The sequence below is a fragment of the Motacilla alba genome, chromosome 20 (assembly GCF_015832195.1).
Source record: "Motacilla alba alba isolate MOTALB_02 chromosome 20, Motacilla_alba_V1.0_pri, whole genome shotgun sequence".
Lineage (NCBI taxonomy): Eukaryota > Metazoa > Chordata > Aves > Passeriformes > Motacillidae > Motacilla > Motacilla alba.
Window position 1 is genome coordinate 8677263 of NC_052035.1, and position 21170 is coordinate 8698432.

The following is a 21170-nucleotide window of genomic DNA, read 5'->3' on the forward strand; positions in this document are numbered from 1 at the left end:
AGCAGTCTGGGATTCCATGAGCCCGACAGCACAAGCCTGATGAGATCCCTTGGCCTCACAGGTTCTGTGTTTGGCAGGTGGTGGTTGTCAGCACTGATGCTGTTATTCATTGTAGTTCCTGTCATGGTGAGCTTCAAGAGGGATTTTTGTCTGTGTTGAACAGTGTGATAGGGAGTATGAATGGAAACCTAATTGGAATACTTAAGAAATCATGTTTCAGGCTAAATATAAAAGCTGCTGTTCTGACTCTTGTTTTTGAATTTATGAACTCAGTTGCCAGAATATTCTCCTTGGGAAAGCAGGTGCAACTGAAGGTGGAAGGACCTTCAGCAAATCCTGTCTGTCCTGTCAATGACTTGACTTAGAACAACAGTGCTGTAACTGCCTCTGATATTTGCCATATTTCCCTCTTTTATCAGTTTGCCAGTTTGTAATCTTTTTGTAAGTATTGTTCATGTAAATAACCAGATCAAAATATTTTTCAGTGTGTCTGGAAATGGGTTGCCAGAACTTTTCTGCAGAGCTCATACCCAGACTGAGCATTCCAGTACCTCCCCAGAGCATGCAAACTGGCATCTGCTGGCAACTTCCCTGCTCTCCTGTCCAACCACAAACAGGGATTAATTTAAGGTAGTTTTAATACATTAACTGATTTCCCTCACAGTTTGCACTCGCGCTGTGCAAATCCTCTTTGTTTGGCTCTGCCTCTGCCTGGGAAGATGAGGATCTTCTGTTGCTCTCCACTGGCCTGAGGAGAAGGATGTTTTCCAGGAGCAGCAGTGTGCAGCTTGGTGGTCACTGGGGTTCTGTGAGGTGCCCCCACCTTCTCAGCAGATGGCACAGAGCCCTGCAGTGAGCCTGTCCCCTGTCTCAGGACAGCTGGGTCATGGCAGCATCCAGAGGGAGGGATGAGGAGCATCACCAATGCTCAGGACCAACGTGAAGGATTGCACTGTTTCTTTCCACCTGAAGAAGTTTTCCAGGTGCTCTGATAAGTGAAGCAGTTTGAATTAAGCAGTACTGGTGCTCTGTGGTGATGGTGGTGGGTTAACCAGCGGCTGCTTTCAGTCTTGAAAGAAGGGAGTTTGGATGTCATGATATCTTAGGATTTCCTTAGAGGCTCAGTTGAAACATTGTCTTAATTAATAAAAACATACAGAGCCCAGTGGTTGGAAAGTGCATGTTTTACCTTCAGAGGCACTTTGCTTCCTATTTCAGGCCATGCAGACTGATAGAAAGACCTGTGTTCAGAAGGTGCATCAAGATTGCTTAAATGTTTTTAATAAAGTGATGGTAGCCAATAAAAAGGCTTACCATTTTTTTCTGCATAGAACAGTTAATGCTAATTAGTGGCATTAATTGTGGGGTTCTAATGCATTGTTGATACATTGTTTTTTTTATTGGGAGAACACAAATAAGATTGTTTTATCATATGTTAAAATTTCTTATGTCCTGGCAACTGCTTCTAATTGCTCTTACATTGTATATGCATCACACTGAAATGTGCCTTTTTAAAGCCTTTTTCTGCCTCTTTCATTAATGGTGAAGTGTTTTCAGTGCCTGTGTGTTGTAGGGCCAAACTCAGTAAAATTTAAGTGCCTTTTTCCTCTGGGTGCAAGTTTCTCATCTTCTTGTGCAAGTATTGGAAGGAGAAAATGGAAGGTTTGTGGTGCACAGGGGTGCAAACAGAACGAGTCCTCTAGGCCCGAGTTAAATTAGCAGCTGCCATCTCCTCTTTCATAATCTGCTCAAGGGTTTTGTAAATGAGAATAGAGTTTCTCAATGAAAGATTGGGGCTCTATATTTGTTGTTGTTTTTTTTTTTTTTAATATACTTCAATGCCATCATCTAAACTTTGTTGGGCAAATGGTTGAAGAAACAAAAAACCCGTGGGCATTTGGTTGCCTGTTACCAAAGCATCACTAAGGAACCTTTTTTTCTGTTTTGTGACATAAGTCTGCATTCATTAACTGGTATTTCTGTGGTGGTGGCTTCTGACCAGTGAATGATGCAAGTAAACAGTTCAGTGGGTCTGGTTGCAATGACAGGCAGTATCTAATACCAGTAACAGAAAAGCACAAACTGGGGATCCACCAGCACCCCACATTTTCCCCTCCTGCCTTCGGGGCTTCCTCTTCCCTCTGGCAATATTTATTTATATATCTGAGCACTTACACCATCCTGCTTCTGCTTTGGTCACAGGGAACTTCACAGTCCTTCCTTGGTTTCATCTGGGTCTTAATAAAGTTGTGTTCAGTGTCAGGGATTCTGAACCTTTGTGACTTTTAAGGAACAATCTGTAGAAAAATTGAATGTCCAGATTGCTCACATTTTGCAGTGGGGACAGGAGAAGCCCTGAGTTCTCTGATGTCATTACAGTGACCTATTATGCAGTTCCAAAAAGCAGAAACTCACAGAGGCCTTCTCTTTGCATTTCCCCTTTTATGTCTTTAATTTTTTGGCTGTACTTCAAATGAAAATACTCTTTCCCATTCCATCTGCCATGACTTATTTTATATCTTAGCAGGTTTTTCTGTTGCCGTGCAGTTTTATTTATGTAGGCCTTTGCCTGGGTCAGTTGTCAGAGAATTTTCTTTACGTATCTGCTTCTCATGTCTTGAGGATTTAGGGACATTTACTGGAATGTCCTTTAATGGACATTTACATAATTAGGTTTAAAGCTGCTTGTGGAGAGGAGGGGAATTTGGGATCCAAACTCCAGATGTTGTGGGCAGTTTCTAGTGGTAATATCTGCCATAATCTTGAATGTGCCAGGTGCAGGAAATTCCTTCTACCAAGGCTAGGCCCCACCAAATGAGATAATTGTGATTTCAGGTTGCTTCCGGAGTTTCCTGAGGGTAAGCAATTAAGAGATTGTTGTTAAAAATATTTTCAATAATGTCCTAATTTTTCTAGTCTGTGTTTCAAAGGTCATCATGGAAGCTGGTGCTCTTGCTTCTGATAGTTAGAAGTACAGGAAGGGAATGAGCAGACAAAATGGGATGTGTAAGATCCTGTTCAGAGCCTGGACTGCAGTCTGCCTTTGGGAGACATGTGACATTGTGATAAAAGCAGGTGGAAGGGGAATAAAATTATTAAGTGTTCATGTGCTTTCACAAATGCCATATGGGATCCCTGTGAAATCATCTGGACAGGGAATTGAAGCAGTGCTGGGTTTGTTTTTTTTTTAAGATCTGCTCTAGTCCACATCCAGCAGGGACTGGAGTTATCCCACTGCAGTTGCAGGTCAGGCTGATGACAGCTTTGATCTGACACACTGGACCCATCCGACACACCTCACCTGACTTGATCTATGTGGCATTTTGGGCAGGGCCCTTGGTGGGTATGGTGAGCTGGGGAAGAGGTTTGGAGTGGTTGGTGGGATCTTGGTTAGAGGTCCTGCATCCTACACTCTTCCCAGCACTCCCTGGCATCTCCTCACCTGCTGTTCTTGAGGAGGAGGGAAGGGACCATGAAATCCACTGAAATCTGAGGTGACCTCTTTCTGGGAAGCTATAACCAGAAATATTCCTGTTTTAAATTGAATTTAAAAGCCAGATTCAGTTACTGTTCAGAGCAACGAATAGATTTAAGTTCCAGGTCCATTCTGAGCTGTTGTTCTTTGGGAACTTGAGGAATATTTCCCTTGTGATGCCTAACAAGCTCTGTTGCACAGGGACCCTGCTTTCTCCACGTGTACAATTCTGAGGTGTGTCTTGGAGTTTTTCTGGTCTGAGTGGTGAAGGAAAATAGGGTCTGAAGCATGTCTTTTCTTTAGAAAACTTATTTTATCATTTTGGTGTTTGGTTTGACAAATCACTGGTCAGTCAGTCCTTCTTTTGAAGGCTCTGATGGTATTGCTGGGAAATAACATTCTTGCTTGGAGGAGACCATTTTTATCACAGAGCAAAATAAGTGCATGTTCCATAGAAGTAGTTTTGTCTGCACAGTAACTAGTGCAAATATTTATTTTCCTTAATGAAGTCTCACTTTTTCTTTTCCTACAAAGTTCCTGATTTCCACACTCACTCACTTCATTCTTGTTGCACTTTTAGATTGGCACAGCATTGGCTCTTCCTCCTTTGGGAAAACCTGGCAGTCAGAATTAATCAGAAGGTGTTTGGAAGGTGCACAGGGTAATTTCCCAAGCCTACCTTACTATTTCCCTGAGTGCTTTGGGTAACAGGGCCAGCAGCCAACATGACTTTGTTCTTGGGCCTGGCGTGGAATATACGTTGTGTGCAACATCCTGGATGATGAAAACCCAGCATCTCCCGTGCTTGTCCTGTAATGCACAGCTCCTTACCCTGGTTTCCTGCAGCTTATCTAAAAATGACATTTCTTCCTGTGACTTGGTTTTTTGATGTTTGCCATATAAAGGCCAGGGAGTCCTTCTTGCTGTTTAAAAGGATCTGTGATGACTTTCACTCCTCTTGCTGTTTTGAGGCTGTAAATGTGTAGATGTATGAAATATTATTTTTAAATAACCCTAAATGAGAAAAGGTGCTATTTTACAACTGATTTTGTTCCTGTTAAGGTTCTCCAGGAGGACATAGCCTTGTTTTGGGGAATACATGTAGCGATGACCCTGGTTTAACATTGTACTGATGGCATCACATCAGGGGTACAGGCAGAGTGAAGAGATATCTGTCACGCTCCAGTGTTAGTGAAAATTAGAGGGAGAAATAAAAACATCAGTCAAAAACTAGGCATAGGGTTTTCTGACTTTATTGCCAGTTATTTAGGTGGAAAAAAGACTAAGTGTGATGATTCCATACTTTGTGCTGAAACTTAAAGGCCTTGGGAATGGCCTTTGATTAAGTGATTAAATTATACCCCAGTATAATAGCGGCCTTTTGGTTTTAAGTCCTCTGAAATGTGACTCCTGTATGAAGACCTAGTGTATAAAATCTACATGTGTTCTAATTCTTGCCCAGTTACAGTGCTGGAAAACTCAATTGCAAATAAAGTCTGAACATGGTTTTTCCTGACGTGTCAGGATTTCAACCTAAGTCTATGGTCTGAAATTCAAGCTGTGTCTTTGCTTATTAAATCACCAGTGAGTTAGTGGGGAAAATCAGTAGGACAAATACATTCTTTGGTGCCCTATTACTTCTAAATTATGGATTGGCTTTTTTTTTTTTTTCTTTTTAAGCAGCCATGAAATACTGTTGCCAGACTGAGTGATGGAACTGAGGACATCCTTCATCAGGCAGTCTGCAGATTAAATGTATGCAGAGTGAGAGAACAGGGGAAATAAATATCATTATGGTTTGTGGGGGAGTAGTATAAAATAAATCTTTTTGTTGGTGAAACCACACTGTATGGTTAGAAAATACCAAAGAGTTTGTCTTCTGTAAGAGAATGCCAGTTAAAATTAAAGCTGGTTTTAATCCAGCCCTTTGATTTGTTTGGGTATTTGTAGCTGAAAAAGCTGACTCCAACATACAGGGAGTGTACTGGGTATCATTCTGGGGATATGAGAAGAATATTGTGACATTAACATTGTATTCATAGGGATGAATTTGGGATCACTAGGGAATAAATGTGTTCTGTACCCCAAGGTGCTTTCCTCTGTGAATTACTGTGTGTTTGCCCCTTGACATGGGCTCTGGTTTAATGCACCTGAGAAGAAACAGAAATATTTGCAGTGGAGGCATCACCTCTGGCATCACCCAGCCTTCAAAAGGAACTTGGTTGTATTTTCCTGCCAAAACAACAAGTAGAAGTTTTGAGTAATACCAGCTGTGCTGGTCGGTTCAGATTTTATTGTGGAATTCTGTGGTTTTGGCTCCTTTCATGCTTCTGAATGTCCATGTGCTGGGGATTTGAATGGGGCAGGTATGAAACTCATCTCATCGTGGCTTTTAGACCATTTTCTGTAACGCCTGACACCACCCAGAGGGGAGAAACCTGTGGCATGAAGTGAAGAATGCCTTCCACTACATGTATATCTATATATGTCTATTTCCTGGAGATAGTCTCTGGGGGTATTGGTTTGTTTGGGTTTTGCTCTCCCCTCCCAGTGGTCAGAGGGGTTTTACCTACAGCCTGTGCCCCACTTCTAATCAGAGCACCCCTTGCTCCTGCTGATGTTTTTTTGGTTTTGTTTTTATTTAGGTTTTACAGTTGTTTTTTCAAGCCTAAAATATCTTTTACAACACCAATTGCTCAGTTTCTGTGAGGAAGTGAAATAATCAAATAGTCTCTTCCCCACCCTCCACAAAAACTGGGGAAATCCAGTTGAGCAATTAGGAGAAGTGAGGATCTTTAGATATGCTTAATTTTTTAACTTTGCAGAAGAAATAATCTCTGGAACTAAAGCCTTTGGACCTTAACTGAGTGGATACATGTGCTGCTTGAATAATTATGCTTCACCTTAGGCTGGAGGACCTGATTGGATACAAGAGGTAAAAGTAAATGGGGGAGAGGGGAAGTTTATTTTCTGTCTGTATTATTAAATAAATAACCTTAATTTTTAGAGTAAAACCTAATGTCCTGTGAAATAGGCTCTGACAGAGGCAGTGATGTTGGGTTCCTGGTAATCACATCAAGGAATTTTGGCTTTTCTGCTCCTGAGCTGGCTGAGTGGTTGTTTCTGGAAAATGTAACATCTTTATAAGTTCTGCTATTCAATTCTGCTTATTTTGCCTTTTTATTCATAACTTTTTAAGTGGAAGATTTGTGTGCTTGGTGGGAGACAACCATTAAAGAGCAGAGATTAATAATCTGAAAATAGGTGGAGTTTCTCAGAAGGGAAGCACCAGAGTGGATCATTTTAGACCAGGGTGAAGATACAAGCATTGCCTTTAGTTGTTGCTGTAACCTGATCTTCCTTTTTGCTTTTTTACTCATTAAAATAAAGTCTTTAACAAAAAACTGCTTATGATTGACACTGCCAAGAGTGGTCATAGTGTTTATTTGATGACAAAGCAAGTCTAACACCAAATTAGGTGTAAAATAATTTTTGTATATGTTTTGCAGTTTGTAAGACCATACTTTCACATTATTTACATTGTGTGTATGGGTAAACCCCCATTGACCTTTTCATCTACCTCACAATTGATAGGAAAAGAAAATAGGAGTGAACTTTTTCCCCTCCATCTCTTACTGCTGTCCATGAGCACTGAGAGGAGCCACCTTCCTCTGCCCTTCCAAGTTAATTTTGGAGAAATCTTTTTCTTGCCCTTCGCCAACCAAGTTGTAATTTGAAAGATGTGCTCCTTTCTGTTCTTTTTGTGTCTCAGACTGCTTATTTGGCTTTTTTGCTGTTCTTTGTAACCTCACTTTGTTCCTTCTTTTTGACCAGGCAAAAGCCTCCTGTGCTGTGAAAAGGGGCTGCTGGGATCAACGTTGCCTCCTTAAATTATCTTTTTGAAACAGTCTGTCAAGGGATTCATGTTTTGACACCTGATGTGATTTTCTCAACCTTTTCTTACACAACACAATAGTCTTCTTTTTTTCTTCCTATTTAAAAGCCTTTAGTTGTCTTACCTACGAGTGTGACATAATAGGGTAAATCTCATTTTTATGTGAGTAGACCCATCTGTTCCAAGAGTTCTTTTATATTTTAAAGGTTAGGCTATATCAATATAGTCATTAACAATATGAGGGGTTTTTATTGATGTAGTTTATACAACCCACTTAGCAGAAATGGGGCTTTATGTCTTGGAAGAAGTTGAAGATATTTCTTCAGGAAAGTGGCATCAGCATCACTGATCACAGCAGGGAATGTTGTGAGTTGGCTGATTTTTTCTGGTGAACTTGCAGTGAGTAGTCACAGTGATTCAAAAACTATTTATAGGGAGGAAAAATTAAGATTAATAATGATCAAAGCAAACACAGCTGCTGATTTTTCGGAGATTTTTAACTAACTGAGTAAGCAGATGTGGGTTTTTTATAGCCATGTGCAGTTTGTGATGCTTGCACTCTGCACATAAACTACTGTGATGTCATAAACAATAATTCAGTATTGCTGAAAGATTAAATAGGAGCAGTGAAATCCTAAGTAGGGAATCCACTAACCCCACCCTCCAGGTTTTTAGAGTAATTATTTTAATTGAGGAGAGAGGATAGAAAATGCAAATCCATTACTTCATATTTTCTCCTCGAATATGGAAAGCCTTCTTTAGTAGGTTTGAATCTTACTCTTGTGTAGGGTAAAAGGTTACAAGTCTTTATAACGGGTTGGTCAATCAGACTTAAATGGTTACATTTTAATCTGCTAAGCTCATTAGAGAAACAACTCCGTGTCGCTGTAGTTAAGTTTGTCACAAGTTTCAGTGGAACCTCTCTTGCAGTCTGCAGTGGTGGATGTTACCTCATCTCTAACTTGAGTTTAGCAGAAAATGGTATTGCTCCAGACTTGAATTATTCAAAAGATGTGTGTTTCTATTTTTTAAAAGAACTCAAGAGAATTTAATGAAGTTTTTAGTGTCCCAGTCTTTCAGTGTAGGAGACCTGTCCTCTGTTCCCAAGGCAGATGGATTTGGACTCAGTAAAGTTCTTTTTTTTTTCCAGGAGATGTATGTATTTACATCAGTTCCCTGGATATTCAGCTTTCCATCAAGGCTTATATGTTAAAACAGAATGTTTTTATGGATATGAGATCTCTCACATGATCTTTATCGAAAGGTCACAATCTGAATAGCAAAATTCAGCTGAAAGACTTTTGTGCTGTGATATAAAAAATATAAGCAATGCCAAAACACACTCTTGGATGCTTTAATGGAATATAAAATGTTAGTGCTCTGATTAATAGGTTAAAAATATTTATTTCCAGACAGCTACAGGGCAAAGAAAAGTGCTTTAAAATAGTAGTGGTCTTCTGCAGGCACTTGTTAGCCAGATTGCTTTCCCTTCAGCTGTTTCACATTGTTTTTCCAGTAATGATTCATTTTGCAAGTCATGTAAGCAAGAAGGGATGTGAAAATAAAGGCTTTGGAGTTTTTATTCTGTATATTGATTTACTTTATTTACCTTAATTGAAGCCTTATTTCTGTAAATACTTGCTAACCATGATACAGCTCCTGTACATGGTGGAGATGGATTATGAAGCAATGTATGCTGAAGATAATTTCCCCTTTCTGGTAACAACATGTGGGGCAGGATGAGGACAATTCTGTCAGTAGAATTATTCAGTAAAAAGGGTTCTCCTGCATCTCTCAGAGGAGGTTTGAGTTCTCAAGGAACACATATGCTTCTTGTCCAGTAGAGCTGAGAACATGTCTGATTTCTGGGAGCAGAAGGCAGTATCTGCCTCTTGGTTAGAGGAGATTTATGGTTCCAGTTATGGGGAAGATAGTACATAAATTGGGTTCAAATTTGCAGGAGAAATAAGGCTGGAAGAGCTGGTTTTGCTGTGAGCAAAATGGTTGCAAGAGCATGCAACCTCCCCAAGCAAATTTCTTCCTCTGTGCTAGAAAATTTACCACAGTTTTAATGTGTTGCTGAATTCAGTTTGCATTCGTGTAGCTTTGCTTGTTTTTATCTTCATCATTCTTTAATCTTTTTTCTTCTAATTTTCATACTCATTTCTGTATTTTCTGATTCTTCAACAGTTATATATTCCTGTCCCCAGACTTCCTCCTTTCTCATGTGTGTTGTTGGACTGGATGTCATGCACTGATGTGGATTTTGAAAGCTCCCATTCCTTTTCCAGCATCTGTCCTTTCATCTTCTCTGCTTTGTTTGGATTGTGAATATCATGTAATAAGGAGGGGAGATATTTACAAGTAATTACAAGCAGGGTATTATGTAGAGCTCTGGGTCAGTGGATCTGGCCTGCTGAATAATGAGATTGGATGGGGAGATCAAAACATTCCTGAGTCACTAAATTGGAATTGCCAGTTGCAACAGAAAGTGAGGGAGTGAACCCCTGGGAGGTGCTGGGCTCAGTGCTGGCAGGGAGGATGCGCTGGGAAAGGGAGGATGCGAAGTACCTGGCATGGGTTTCTCATGTACTTTGATATTTACAAGAAGCAGTTTCCTTGGGAATTTATTTTTGTCTTGTTTGGTTATTTTCAGCTGTAAATCAGGCTGCCTGCTCTTAATGAAACATGGTATTGGCATTGCTGTGAGACTGAAGGAAATACTGCTGCTTGCATCCCGATTAACACAACACTTGACTGTGTGTTTTGAGTCTCTACATGGCTGGTTATTATATATATAAAGTGCTGTAAAAAATACTAACTTTTCTGCTGATGGAGTTTTGATGAGGCCTGGGCCAGGATCTTATATTTGAACCTTCTATCACACATCACAGTATGATATTTACATCATTATATGCCCAGTTCTGACCTTAGCAGGATAGCTCATTTTTTCAAAGTACATTTGTCTCCAAATTACATTTGGACCTTGCTTTTTTCCCCCTGTTCTACTCATATTATTTCCATTAATTGAACATAGTTTGCCTGTCAGCATACTTGGATCTGGGCTTGCTGTCTGAGACAGAATGAGTGGCACAATTAGAGGTGGTCTTCATCTGGCTAGGGAGCCATAATTCTGGTTGCCAACACCATTAATAATCTGCAGCTCTCTATAAATGCCTAAATAATGTTCTTGTGGATTATTTTTAATGAAGAAAACTGTGGGCAGAGAACCTGGGAGCTTCTATAGCTTCACAAAATAGAACATTTTTCCTTGGGGAGTTAGTCCACCCCCTGGTATTGCACAGGCTCTGAGTGGGAAAGTTTAACTCCCTGCCTTTCATTATTCAGGAAAAGTCCTTTGCTGGCTTCTATCAAAGGAACTAAACAGATCCATTAACAATAAGCTGATTATTGAGTTGTTGGTTGGTTCATTCATACCCACTTAGGGATGTGTTGCTGGATCAAGCAGCTTCTTACAGATGGCACCAAGCAACTGCTGTGGGCAGCAATGCCAGCAGCTCCCTGGGTGTATTCCCAACATCTCTGTTTGCCATGCTGGAACCTTCCAGCCCATGAAAGGCATAATTATTAATTCAATGAGGAGTTTATTTCTCAAGTGCATTCAGAGGCTGTTCTCTGAAAGCTGTTAAAAGGGTTTGTATGACAATTCAGTGATGACTTGCCAGGTAAAAGCTGCTCTGAAGTTCCGCTCACGAGGTTTATTGTTCAGTCATCTAATGCATAAATGACTTTGTGATTGGTAATGTGGGTTAGATGTGTCCTGCACCTGCTTAATCAGAAAGGTATTTCAATCTGTTGCAGTGAGTTTCCCTGATTTTTTCCATAGCAGCATGTAGCATTTCCAGGGCTGCTCTTGCCCCTTTGCTCTTTTATTTCCATGGGATGGCTGGTCTGGAGCCGTGACTGCTGAAAGACCGAGTGTGTGCTGCTGGGTCATCTCAGGTTCTCTCCCTCTTTGTACACCAAAATGAGACTGGTTTTCATCTGCATCACGATGAGGGAATCTAAATTGGATGACACCATGGTTTTCTTGATGGAAATCTGTCCTGGCAGGAGGAGCTGGTGCTGCTCCCCCGAGCAGGCTGTGCCTGCTGCTCCAGAGCTGGAGCTTGGGGTCTGCTGTGTTGGCTAAGCTGCTTTACAGTCTCTCTCTAACAGCACAACAGATTACCAAGACTTGAAAAACATGCTTCTCGTGTTCTCAGTACATATATTCACAAAGGCCTGAGTTGAAAAAGTCCAGAGTCTTAAACAGATAATGGTTATTAGAGTTTTCATGCAACTGAGTAGGTGTGTGTCTTTCCCATGATAAAAGTTGGGGAGAAGAGGCTGAAGCTCAGGTTCAAACCATAGAGGCCTTGATTCTATGTTTTTAAATATTTGTCATTTATTTTGATAGTTTATCAATTGTAAAGACAAATATTTACATTGTGGGGATTTATTTTGTACTTGTGGTACAAATATTTAGAAAATACTTCTGTGTTTTTACTGTCCAGTAATGTGATGATAATTTATCAATGAATCCTCAAGTTCACAATTGGTGAACAACTAATTTGCTTTTGTTTTGCCTTTAGGAGAATCAGTTTTAGAAGTGTGTGAACGTTCCTATCACCTTAGAATATTCAAAATAGACACCAGGTGAGTTCTAGATTTTTTTATTTATTGTATCTCATTTAAATGCAAAATATTTCTGAGGAAACAAAGTTTCCTACAAAAATCTCTTACTACCTCAGGAAGGCAAGGCTTAAAACACCTCATTTTTTTGTGGTAACACAATCTTGTGTATGCTTCTCTCAGTTCCCCTTTAATTTATTTTTTTTTCTCCCTTGAAAAATACCAGATTGTGAGGACAACTCTAAGTGACTCTGAGACAGATGGACAGGATGTAGAGGCCAGTGGTGCTTTTTCATTTCTGTGACAAATCAATATTTACTGAAGTGCTTTCAGGCTTGGTGTTTTTATTTAGACTTTTACTGATAAATACTGGTTGGTATAGAATAATTCAGTTTCACATTAACACCTAAAGTTAGGTGTTAGTATTAGTTCATTTTCTGCACTGGAAATCTTTGCAAAGCTGGAATCTTAGCTTTAACCAACATTATATTTTACCACTTAGCAGCAATGCTTTGTGGAATCCAAATCTTTCCTAAAATACTCGAGTGCTTCCTAAAGTTGTATAATAAAGTATCAACTAGACATTATTTTTATAAGAGCTGGCAAATCATTTCCAAGCTGGACTCTTTAATCATCTTTTAATATGCTCTTAAAACTGTAATTGTAGAGGGATTGACAGCATTCCTGATCGTTTGTGTTACAGACATGTGCAGGGTTGGGCTGAGCTGGGGCAGCAGCAACCTCCTCCTGTCCAGCACTCCCAGCACTTCCCTGAGTCTGTCTGTCATTCCTTCTGGTTCTTATTTTCCCTTTTGGGGGTTCCTCTGTTCTCTGTGTTACTGGTGATATTTTAAAGACTGGGAGGATGTTGTGCTCTGGTTTAAACCAAACTCTTTTGCAAACAATATCCATTAAGGTTAATAAGCTCCCATTATCCTGAGTCTAGTGGGTATCATTCACTGTGTCAGCAGGAGGTGGATTTTCTCCTTCACAGTGGGATTTCACTTTCTGGAGCAGCTGTTTCCAACCAGATTCCCCACACTGTGTGTAGACAGCTCACTGTAAACCTGTGTACAGGTCTGGGTGTTAGCACATCCATTCAGGGAGTGATTTCATAATTTTATTTAATTTTTAGGCACTTAAACTGAAGAGTATACAGGCATGGAGAAAATTAGAATTCTGGGGATTGTGCTCCAGCTGGAGATCTTTAAAGCTAACCTTGTTTGGTGTCCTGTGCTCCTCTTGATTTTGATCAGTGCAGCTGAACAGCCACAACTCCTTCCTGGAGCAGCCTTTCCTCCAGCAAGGAAATTCAAGTGCCTGTGTGACTTAAACAGAGGGAGATGGGAGAAGGGATGGTTGAGGTTACAGTTTCCAAAGGTTTGTTCTGGAATAAATTCTCAGTGCTTCAGCCCTGGAGGGAGATGAGGAGAACTGCTGTTAGTCTGCTTCCAGAGGCTAATGACACCCACCTATTGTGGCTGTTGTCCATGGAATGAGCCTTCCATCCCTTTATTTCAAGGTAGCCCTTCCTAGATCCAGCAGTGGTGGTTCAGTGTTGTCCCAATCACCTGCTGTCTGCGTGAGCAGGGTCAGTACCTCCAGCCTCCATTCTGCCACACATCCCAGCATGTTTTCTTGGAAAAATGTGTCCCCTTACTGCCAGCTTCCACTGAAATTCTTTGCAGCATCTTGCAGCGGATCAGATGGAGTTTAATTCCTCCTTCCCTGCTTCTGGCCACCAGATCTGCTGTCACCCTTTCCAGTGCAGACATTATTGGGATGTTCTGTGAGTATTTAATTCCCTAAACTGGCAGAGAACTATTGATTTTTTTTTCCCTTGGCTGTAATAACAGTTTGCCATTTTAATGAGTTAAATACAACTTCCAAAAGGATCAGCAAACCTGGCAGAAACTAAGGTATCACCAGTTTCATGAAACTTGATGGGGTTCTTTTGAGAAGCTGAAAAGCAAATTAGTGTTTCCAAGGTTGAATTTTCCAGGGATGTATTTAGAACGTTCAGGCTGACTTCCACAAATAACCTGCCAGGTTTAATCTGAGTCTTTTCAGCAAGGTGGTGCTGAAAGCAGTTGCCTGCTGTGGTAGAGCTGACTGAGGCAGGATATTGTGGTACTCAGATGGTTAAACACTCTGCTGGTTAATCCAGGAGATTACCTTTCTCCAGAGCCTTCCCAGAGAAACCTCTTCAGGGCATCCTGCTTGGTTAGAAAAGGGAGCAGATGGTTTGTTGCTGCTGAACACAACAGTTTTTAAAAATACAGGGCAGCTTTCAGGATTGTGAATTAGAGCCACGTGTGAAAACAGCAGAAATGATACCTGAGTTTAGGAAAATTGGAACTTAAATAACTTGCACCTTTACTGCCTGTTTCATATTTAAAAAGGCAAAGGTTGCATTCCTAGTGATAATACTCCTCTGTTCCCTTAAGTGAAAAGCTTCCCAGATGAATTCCCATCCCTGCCTTGTCCTCCACTCTTCTGCCAAGGCCAATGTGTCCATTTCATCCCAGTTTGGAGAAATGAATGTTAACATCCCATTAGACCGAGCTGTGGATCCCCAGCACTGTTCAGATGGAAGCAATTAAGGATGCAGCAGTGTGGAATTGTATCCCTGTGCCTGCAGACTGACTGCCTGGGTCAAACTGAATTCATTTTTATTAAACAAATTGGCCCTAATTGAGCAGTGCAGATTTTGTTAAGCAGAACATGGTGTATGGCTGTGCTCTGCAGCATCTGTCACCAAGGCCACGTTGGATTGATGTTGCAGGAAGCTTGTTATGCTTAAATAGAGCTGCAGCTTGTAGCAAAAATGTCCGTAATGCCCTGGAAGCTCCTGTTTGAAGCAGTGTCTTCTTCAGAAGGGCTAAATCGACATGTAAAATTCCAATCAGGATGCTTTTTTTTTCCCTCTCCTGACTTCTCAGGTCCCTGTCCAAGAGCAGTAGTGACAGACACTCCTTGGCAGGGAGCTGCTGGCAGGGACTGGTGTGCTGGAACTGCAGGGAGGTTCCTGGGAGGGTGGGAGGAAGTGATGATGGGCACAGAGCAGGAGGAGCTGAGCAGGGAGCCCGGGAAGCAGCAGGAGCAGGCTGCTGTGATTAGGTAGATTATCAGAGACACGTCAGGATCATCAGTGTTTGACCTCAGCTCAGGGGCAGAGGGGGCTGGGAGGCTGCCTTTGGGAAAGGCTGGCCCGGAGGATTGCCTCTGCTGTGTGCCTGGGTGGAGGGTTTCTTTCCTGATATATGGTTTTCCTTTCCCTGACTCAGATTATACCCAAGTAAGTGAGTTGTTTGTGTTGTGTCTTGCAGCACTCAGTAATTTTCCTCCCATACAGAAAGCTTTTGGTACTGGACAGTGTCCTTGAAAAGAAAATATTTTCTCTCCCTACCCACACATTCACCTTCCAGATTTGGGGCATAGTTTGAATTTTTAGCCAGAGAATTAGAGTTTAGACAAATTATTAATAATAGTAATAGTTTATAGCATCCTATAGGAAGCTTTAAATTAAACTGGGTAGAATCGCCAAAGGCTTCTTGAAGGAGATTAGATAAGAGTTTGGTTGAGCCAGTGTATTCCAGTTACAACAACTGGACCTGGTGAGCAGTGTTAAATGGATGTAAAGTCAGAGAATCAGCAGCAGGGTCTGAGCTGAACAAGACAGTGCTGATGTGTCTGTCCACATCCTTGTCACTTGGTCCCCCTTGTGCGGGTGTGACAATTCCCATGTGTTGGAGAAGCAGAGGTGTGGTCACAGCTCCACCCAGGCAGTGCAGGGGGTGAGGGCTGGGGGTGTTGCTTTCAGCCAGCCTGGTGAAAGCTGGGGTTATTAATTTGTTATATAAGACATAGGGTTAAATTAGAAAAGTCTGCTGCTTTAAATATCTTTTTCAAAGGCTGCATAATCTAGTGTGGGCTAATTGTAATGACATAATCCAAAAATAGCCAATAGTCTTTTCTTGGATGCTCATCCTGGCTGCAGTTCTGCAGCTAAAGAACAGCAAAGCTGATCTCCTCAGGGTGGGAGAGGGCAGAACCAGATCTGGTCCTGGCATGGCACAGGGGACACCTCTGGGGTCTGTCACATTTGGATGTGGAGCAGGAGGTTAATCCATGTTCAAGAAGCATGATTTTGTCTAGAATGCATGTAAACTGTTGGATCCACAACTTGAAATTGTGAGAGAGAGGATCTCCTCTCTGGGCAGACATTCCCTCTTTCCTTGTGGAATGCACAGACTTGCTCACACTGGATTTGTCTAAGGATTCTGTTTGATGTGGTGCTGGTGATAAGATGGGAGACTGGGATTTGGGAGCTGTGGGGAAGGTTGGTTTTTTGTTTTTTTTTTTAATGTAATTTGTGAAATAGAAAATACAAATAAAGCCAGTTAGTCCTATGCTAGTGTGGTGCAAAAAGGCAGCCTCAACAGCAGCTTCTCTGTTGCCATGTGGTTTTTTATAGGTATTATCACAAATAAATAATCTTAATATTTAGAGTAGGAAAGGAGATGAAGTGACTTGAGAGATGTGTGATGCAGTACGTAGCTATAGCTGCACCTCATCTCTTGATTTGGGGTTTGTTGAAAGAAGAGTTGAGCCCATACAGTGGGGATTCAGGGTGGCTGCTGTTGTGCCAACAATGTCATAGTTGTTTTCACTGATAGTTCACTGAATTTTAAAACTTTTTACCTTCCACGTGTGTAAAGAACCTTTTCAGAGCACATTTTATAAAAGCTGAATCTTGATGTGTAGATTCTGTTTTTGAGGACAGTTTGCTTAAAGAGATCTGTTTTTTTTTTTCCTTTGCTTAAGCATTTCTTAATCTTTATTTTTTTGCAGGGGCCACTTCTCTCCTCAGGTTAGCTCAAGATGGCAGACCAGAGGCAACGCTCACTCTCTACCTCTGGGGAGTCCTTGTACCACGTGCTGGGGCTGGACAAAAATGCCACTTCAGATGATATCAAAAAGTCTTACAGGTAAAGCTTTGAGTTTTACACCTGTCCCAGAAGCACAAATGGTTTTAATTCAGAGTTCAGCAAATGGTCTGTTTATGTAGGAGCCTCAGTTGGTTTATTTAGATCTTTTGCAAGAAGATATGTGGGAAAAATAGGTGAAAACGTGGTTGCTTCTTGCAAAACAGGGTGTGAAAACATGCCTGGGCTTTAAACTTTTCCATCTTCTATCTAGCAAGTTAAATTCTAAAATGCACAGTGTCATTCTGAAAGGTCCTTGCCTTAGTTTGAGCAGAATTTTAAGACTGTGACCAGAGTTAAATTTGTCCTGATGTGTAGCCTTGTATCTGTCTTAGGGGTACCACAGGTGTGCAGAACTGCCCTGCTGTCCATCAGTTCCACTTCTGGCACAGGGAGATGGAGATGAAAGATACAAATAAGGATGAAAACAGAGCATGAATGATTGCTTTTTCCTGGAATTCTGTTCAAAAGTTCTTATTTTTTGTGGAGTTATTAGTTTAAAAGTTGGGGTTTTTTCTGTATCCCTTTCCTTAAGAGTTGGACACATGAAATGGCTTCATACTTACCAAATAACAACTACAAAAGAGAGTCCTGTAACATCTTCCTTTTCCATAAATCTGCTTAAAGGCAATTGCTGCTGTGAGCAGTGGCAATGTGTTTGGATTACACTAGGGGTCAGCATCATCTTTCCATGAGGATACTCATTGTCAAAATTGTTTTCCTTTAGTCTTTAACTTTTACCAAAGCTTTTCCCCTTCCAAAGTTACATGCTGATGGCAACTACATGGTGAAGTTTAGGAATAAACACAGATTCTCAAAAATTAGCTTTATCGTCCTAAAATCTTTAAGTGGGAGTTTGAATAGTTTATCTTCAAACGACTGGAAAATAATTTTATTTTTCTGGGGAAAATAATATGAGTTTTTCCTTGAGAGGAACAACCCCACGAGATCCTGGGGTGAAATGTAGCTGCTCCACACTTCCCTGAACCTTCAGCTGATCTTGTTTCCTCTGCTGCTCCTTCATCAAACATCCTTTGCTGGCCTGGGGGCTGTGGGCTTTGTGTACGTGTAGGAAATGGGAAATAAAAATATTATCGCAGCCTGACGAAGCCCTTTCCAGGTTTATAAAACTTCCCTGTGATTATTTCAGCCCTCACTGAGGCTGGGGCACAAGTGGCAGCTGTGGACATGATTTACTGGAGCAGCATCATGCACAGTGAAGTGTCCCAAGGGCACACCCAGGCTGCTTTTTAAATGCTGTGAGAGACTTGCAGGCACATCCAAGTGCTTGCACACATCTTTGTTTTATGTTTGTCTAAACATTTCCCCACTGCAAAGCTGGCATGTAATTGTCTGCAGACTCCTCCTGTCTTGCTCATATACGTGACTTTGTGGTCATTTTCTGTAGGAGGACAAGTACCTTTTGTGGTGCAGGAGAGCTGCCAGCATGTGGCTCCGTGTCCTTTTTCTACTTGGGAGCACGTATTTTCTCTTCCTAAGGAGGTGTTTAGCCAGTTACTTCTACTGATGTCTGTAAATAGCCGGGGCCATGTGAGAACTAGCACATTTATCAATGCTTTATCTGATTTTTTTGTTATTTGTAAGAGATCTGGCCTGATTAGGGGAGGTACGTTGTGATTTCCTGATGTCTCGAAACTCAGAAGTGTTTTCTATTCTAGCAAAGCTTGAACTGAAAAGTACTTTGTTCCTGCACAGGAATTGGTGAATTAACCACAAGTGATCGTGAGTTCTATTTTTGTGTTCAGACACTGCAGAAGCAGCAGTTCAGACACTCTTCAAGCAGCTGTGGCAACTTGCTTTTATTTACTCTTTGGTGTTATATCTTAGACTTGTGGTGTGTCTTTGCTTTAGCAGGAGCAAAACTTAGTGGTGGAAATTGCTGGAGCTGAGGATAAAAAAAAACCCAAACCTATTTTTATTCAATGTCTCTTATTTTTTTCCATTGGATTTCCAAGGGTCAAATCCAACAGTCTGAAGTCAGTCCTGTGAACTAAGCTAGACACTGCTGTAGCCTTTTATTATCATCTAAGGAAGAATCATCAGGGAAGTTGAATCACAGATGAAGGAAAACAGTTGCAACTTAAAAGTCTCCCTTGAGTGGCAGGCTACGGAATTAGAAAAAAAAATAAATCAAAAAAAAAAAACAGGAACCCAAACCCCAGGTTTTATTCTCTTTTTTTTTCTTTCTGCAGGAAACTGGCATTGAAATATCATCCTGATAAAAACCCTGATAATCCAGAGGCAGCAGAAAAATTTAAAGAGATCAATAATGCCCACGCAATATTGACCGATGCCACAAAGCGGAACATTTACGATAAGTATGGGTCTCTGGGGCTCTATGTAGCTGAGCAGTTTGGTGAAGAAAATGTGAACACATACTTCGTGCTGTCCAGCTGGTGGGCAAAGGTAAATAAAAGGGCACAGGAGTTATTCTGGATTGGTATTGGAAACTCTTCGAGAGCTCCATTTGATAACTGTTCTTGGTTTTACCTTTGAAAATTGCTGAATTTATGACACCGGGTTAATTAACCTTCTCTTTGTGTGTTGTGATCTTGAGTTCAGGAGTATTTTTCTAGGAACTTCTAGTGATGCAGGTCTAATAAGGAAGACCTGGGTTCCTAATGGAAGCTTGGACTCTTCTAGTGGATTTAGAAGAGATAAGAATTTGGGGTGTATTCTCTGATAATATCCGCTCAATATTTTTGCAGAATGAGTCCTGACTGTGAACTTGGGCTTACAGAAAATCTCCTTGCATTTCATTGCATGGGTCCATTTTTCTGTCCTTTGCCAGTGTTGCCTCCATCTCTTGGTCCCCTCAGGAAGACAATAATTATATCACCATGCTGGTTTGCTATCTGTAAAATTATTTTTTTCAAACAATTCCACAGTGACCTGTAGGAAGACTTTAATTTCGCCCATTGTCACTGTGACAAGCACCTGGCAGACCTGGCTTGCATGGAGCTGCCCTGCTCACATGCTGGGAGCATCAGTCCTCAGCCATGCCCACAACCTTGGGCTGCTCCAAGTGCCTGCTGTAGGTACATCATGGCCTGTGCATCAGCTGGTACAGCTCAGTCATTTCCAGGGTTATTTATGCAAGTCACAGCCTGTCCTGAACTGTTGTACCCCTGGATTTTAGTACAGATGTGCTTATTAGACCTGTACCTTCTTCCAGATGCAGCCAAATAGTCCACTTAACTTAAATGGTAGAAATTACTCAAGCAAACCAGGCTGGCAGTATTCACCTCAGTGTAAAATGTGGACAACCATAGCCACTTTTGCACATAATTTGAAGTATTTCTCAGTGATAAAGTACAAAGCTGTAGCTACTAAGCTCTGTCTCTGGACTGCTGTGGCTTTGCTCTCTGATTCTGTATCCAAGTCTCACAAACTCTGTGGTCATGGCACAGCAGACACAGGTTATGACTATTTCTGTGAATTCTGTCCTCTGCAGGCCTTGTTTGTGTTCTGTGGGCTCATCACAGGCTGCTACTGCTGCTGCTGTCTGTGCTGCTGCTGTAATTGTTGCTGTGGGAAGTGTAAACCGAAACCTCCCGAAGGCGAAGAGCAGGAATTCTACGTCTCTCCAGAGGACTTGGAGGCACAGTTGCAGTCAGATGAAAGGGGTAGGTGAAAATGCTGTGAGCTCTCTAGGATGAACATCAGTCCCTGCTGGAGTGTTCAGTGAGCTGGTTGAGAAAAAAATCAGGTCCTGGGGTGTGGATGATGAGCAGGGAGTGTTTCTGCCATGAGTTACATGGGTGATGCTGACACCAGGGATGAAGTTGCTAAAAACACCTGGAGGGTCTTCACTGAACCTGGTGGGATCAGCTTCAGAGCAGTCGATGACCATCATTGTGTTCCTTCCACATCCTGGGGTAGCATATGGACCAGCCATGTGGGATTGCAGAAAGGGACCATTGTAGGGGGTGTCAAGGCAATCTTAATTGTGTCAGGTGTAGAGGAAGTGGCACTGCTACCCTTGTAGCTCTGATACTGTTTGTGAAGCTATTTCTGCAGGATGAAACCAGTAATTTAAAATATTGTAGAGCCTTGTGTATGCTCTGATGACACATTTAGTAGTCATTCACTGCTGAATGCAGCTTTTACAGGAAAAGGAAATGGTAATAAACTTTCCACACGTAGAGCTGAGGTG

At 41.4% G+C, this 21170-nt stretch overlaps 1 protein-coding gene across 4 annotated transcripts in view; it reads left to right on the forward strand.

The window, feature by feature from the left end:
* Positions 1–21170, forward strand: part of DNAJC5 (DnaJ heat shock protein family (Hsp40) member C5) — a 31032-nt gene that overhangs the window by 2878 nt on the left and 6984 nt on the right. For 2 of the 4 annotated variants that reach the window (XM_038158820.1, XM_038158821.1), the window contains exons 2-5: positions 11966–12029; positions 16860–16996; positions 19207–19420; positions 20469–20640. In XM_038158820.1, coding sequence (XP_038014748.1) covers positions 16890–16996; positions 19207–19420; positions 20469–20640 — 493 coding nt within the window. In that variant the 5' untranslated portion in view covers positions 11966–12029; positions 16860–16889. Of the gene's footprint in view, positions 1–705; positions 6411–11965; positions 12030–16859; positions 16997–19206; positions 19421–20468; positions 20641–21170 lie in introns of those variants that run through there. The other 2 variants (XM_038158819.1, XM_038158817.1) reach the window with 2 other exon arrangements.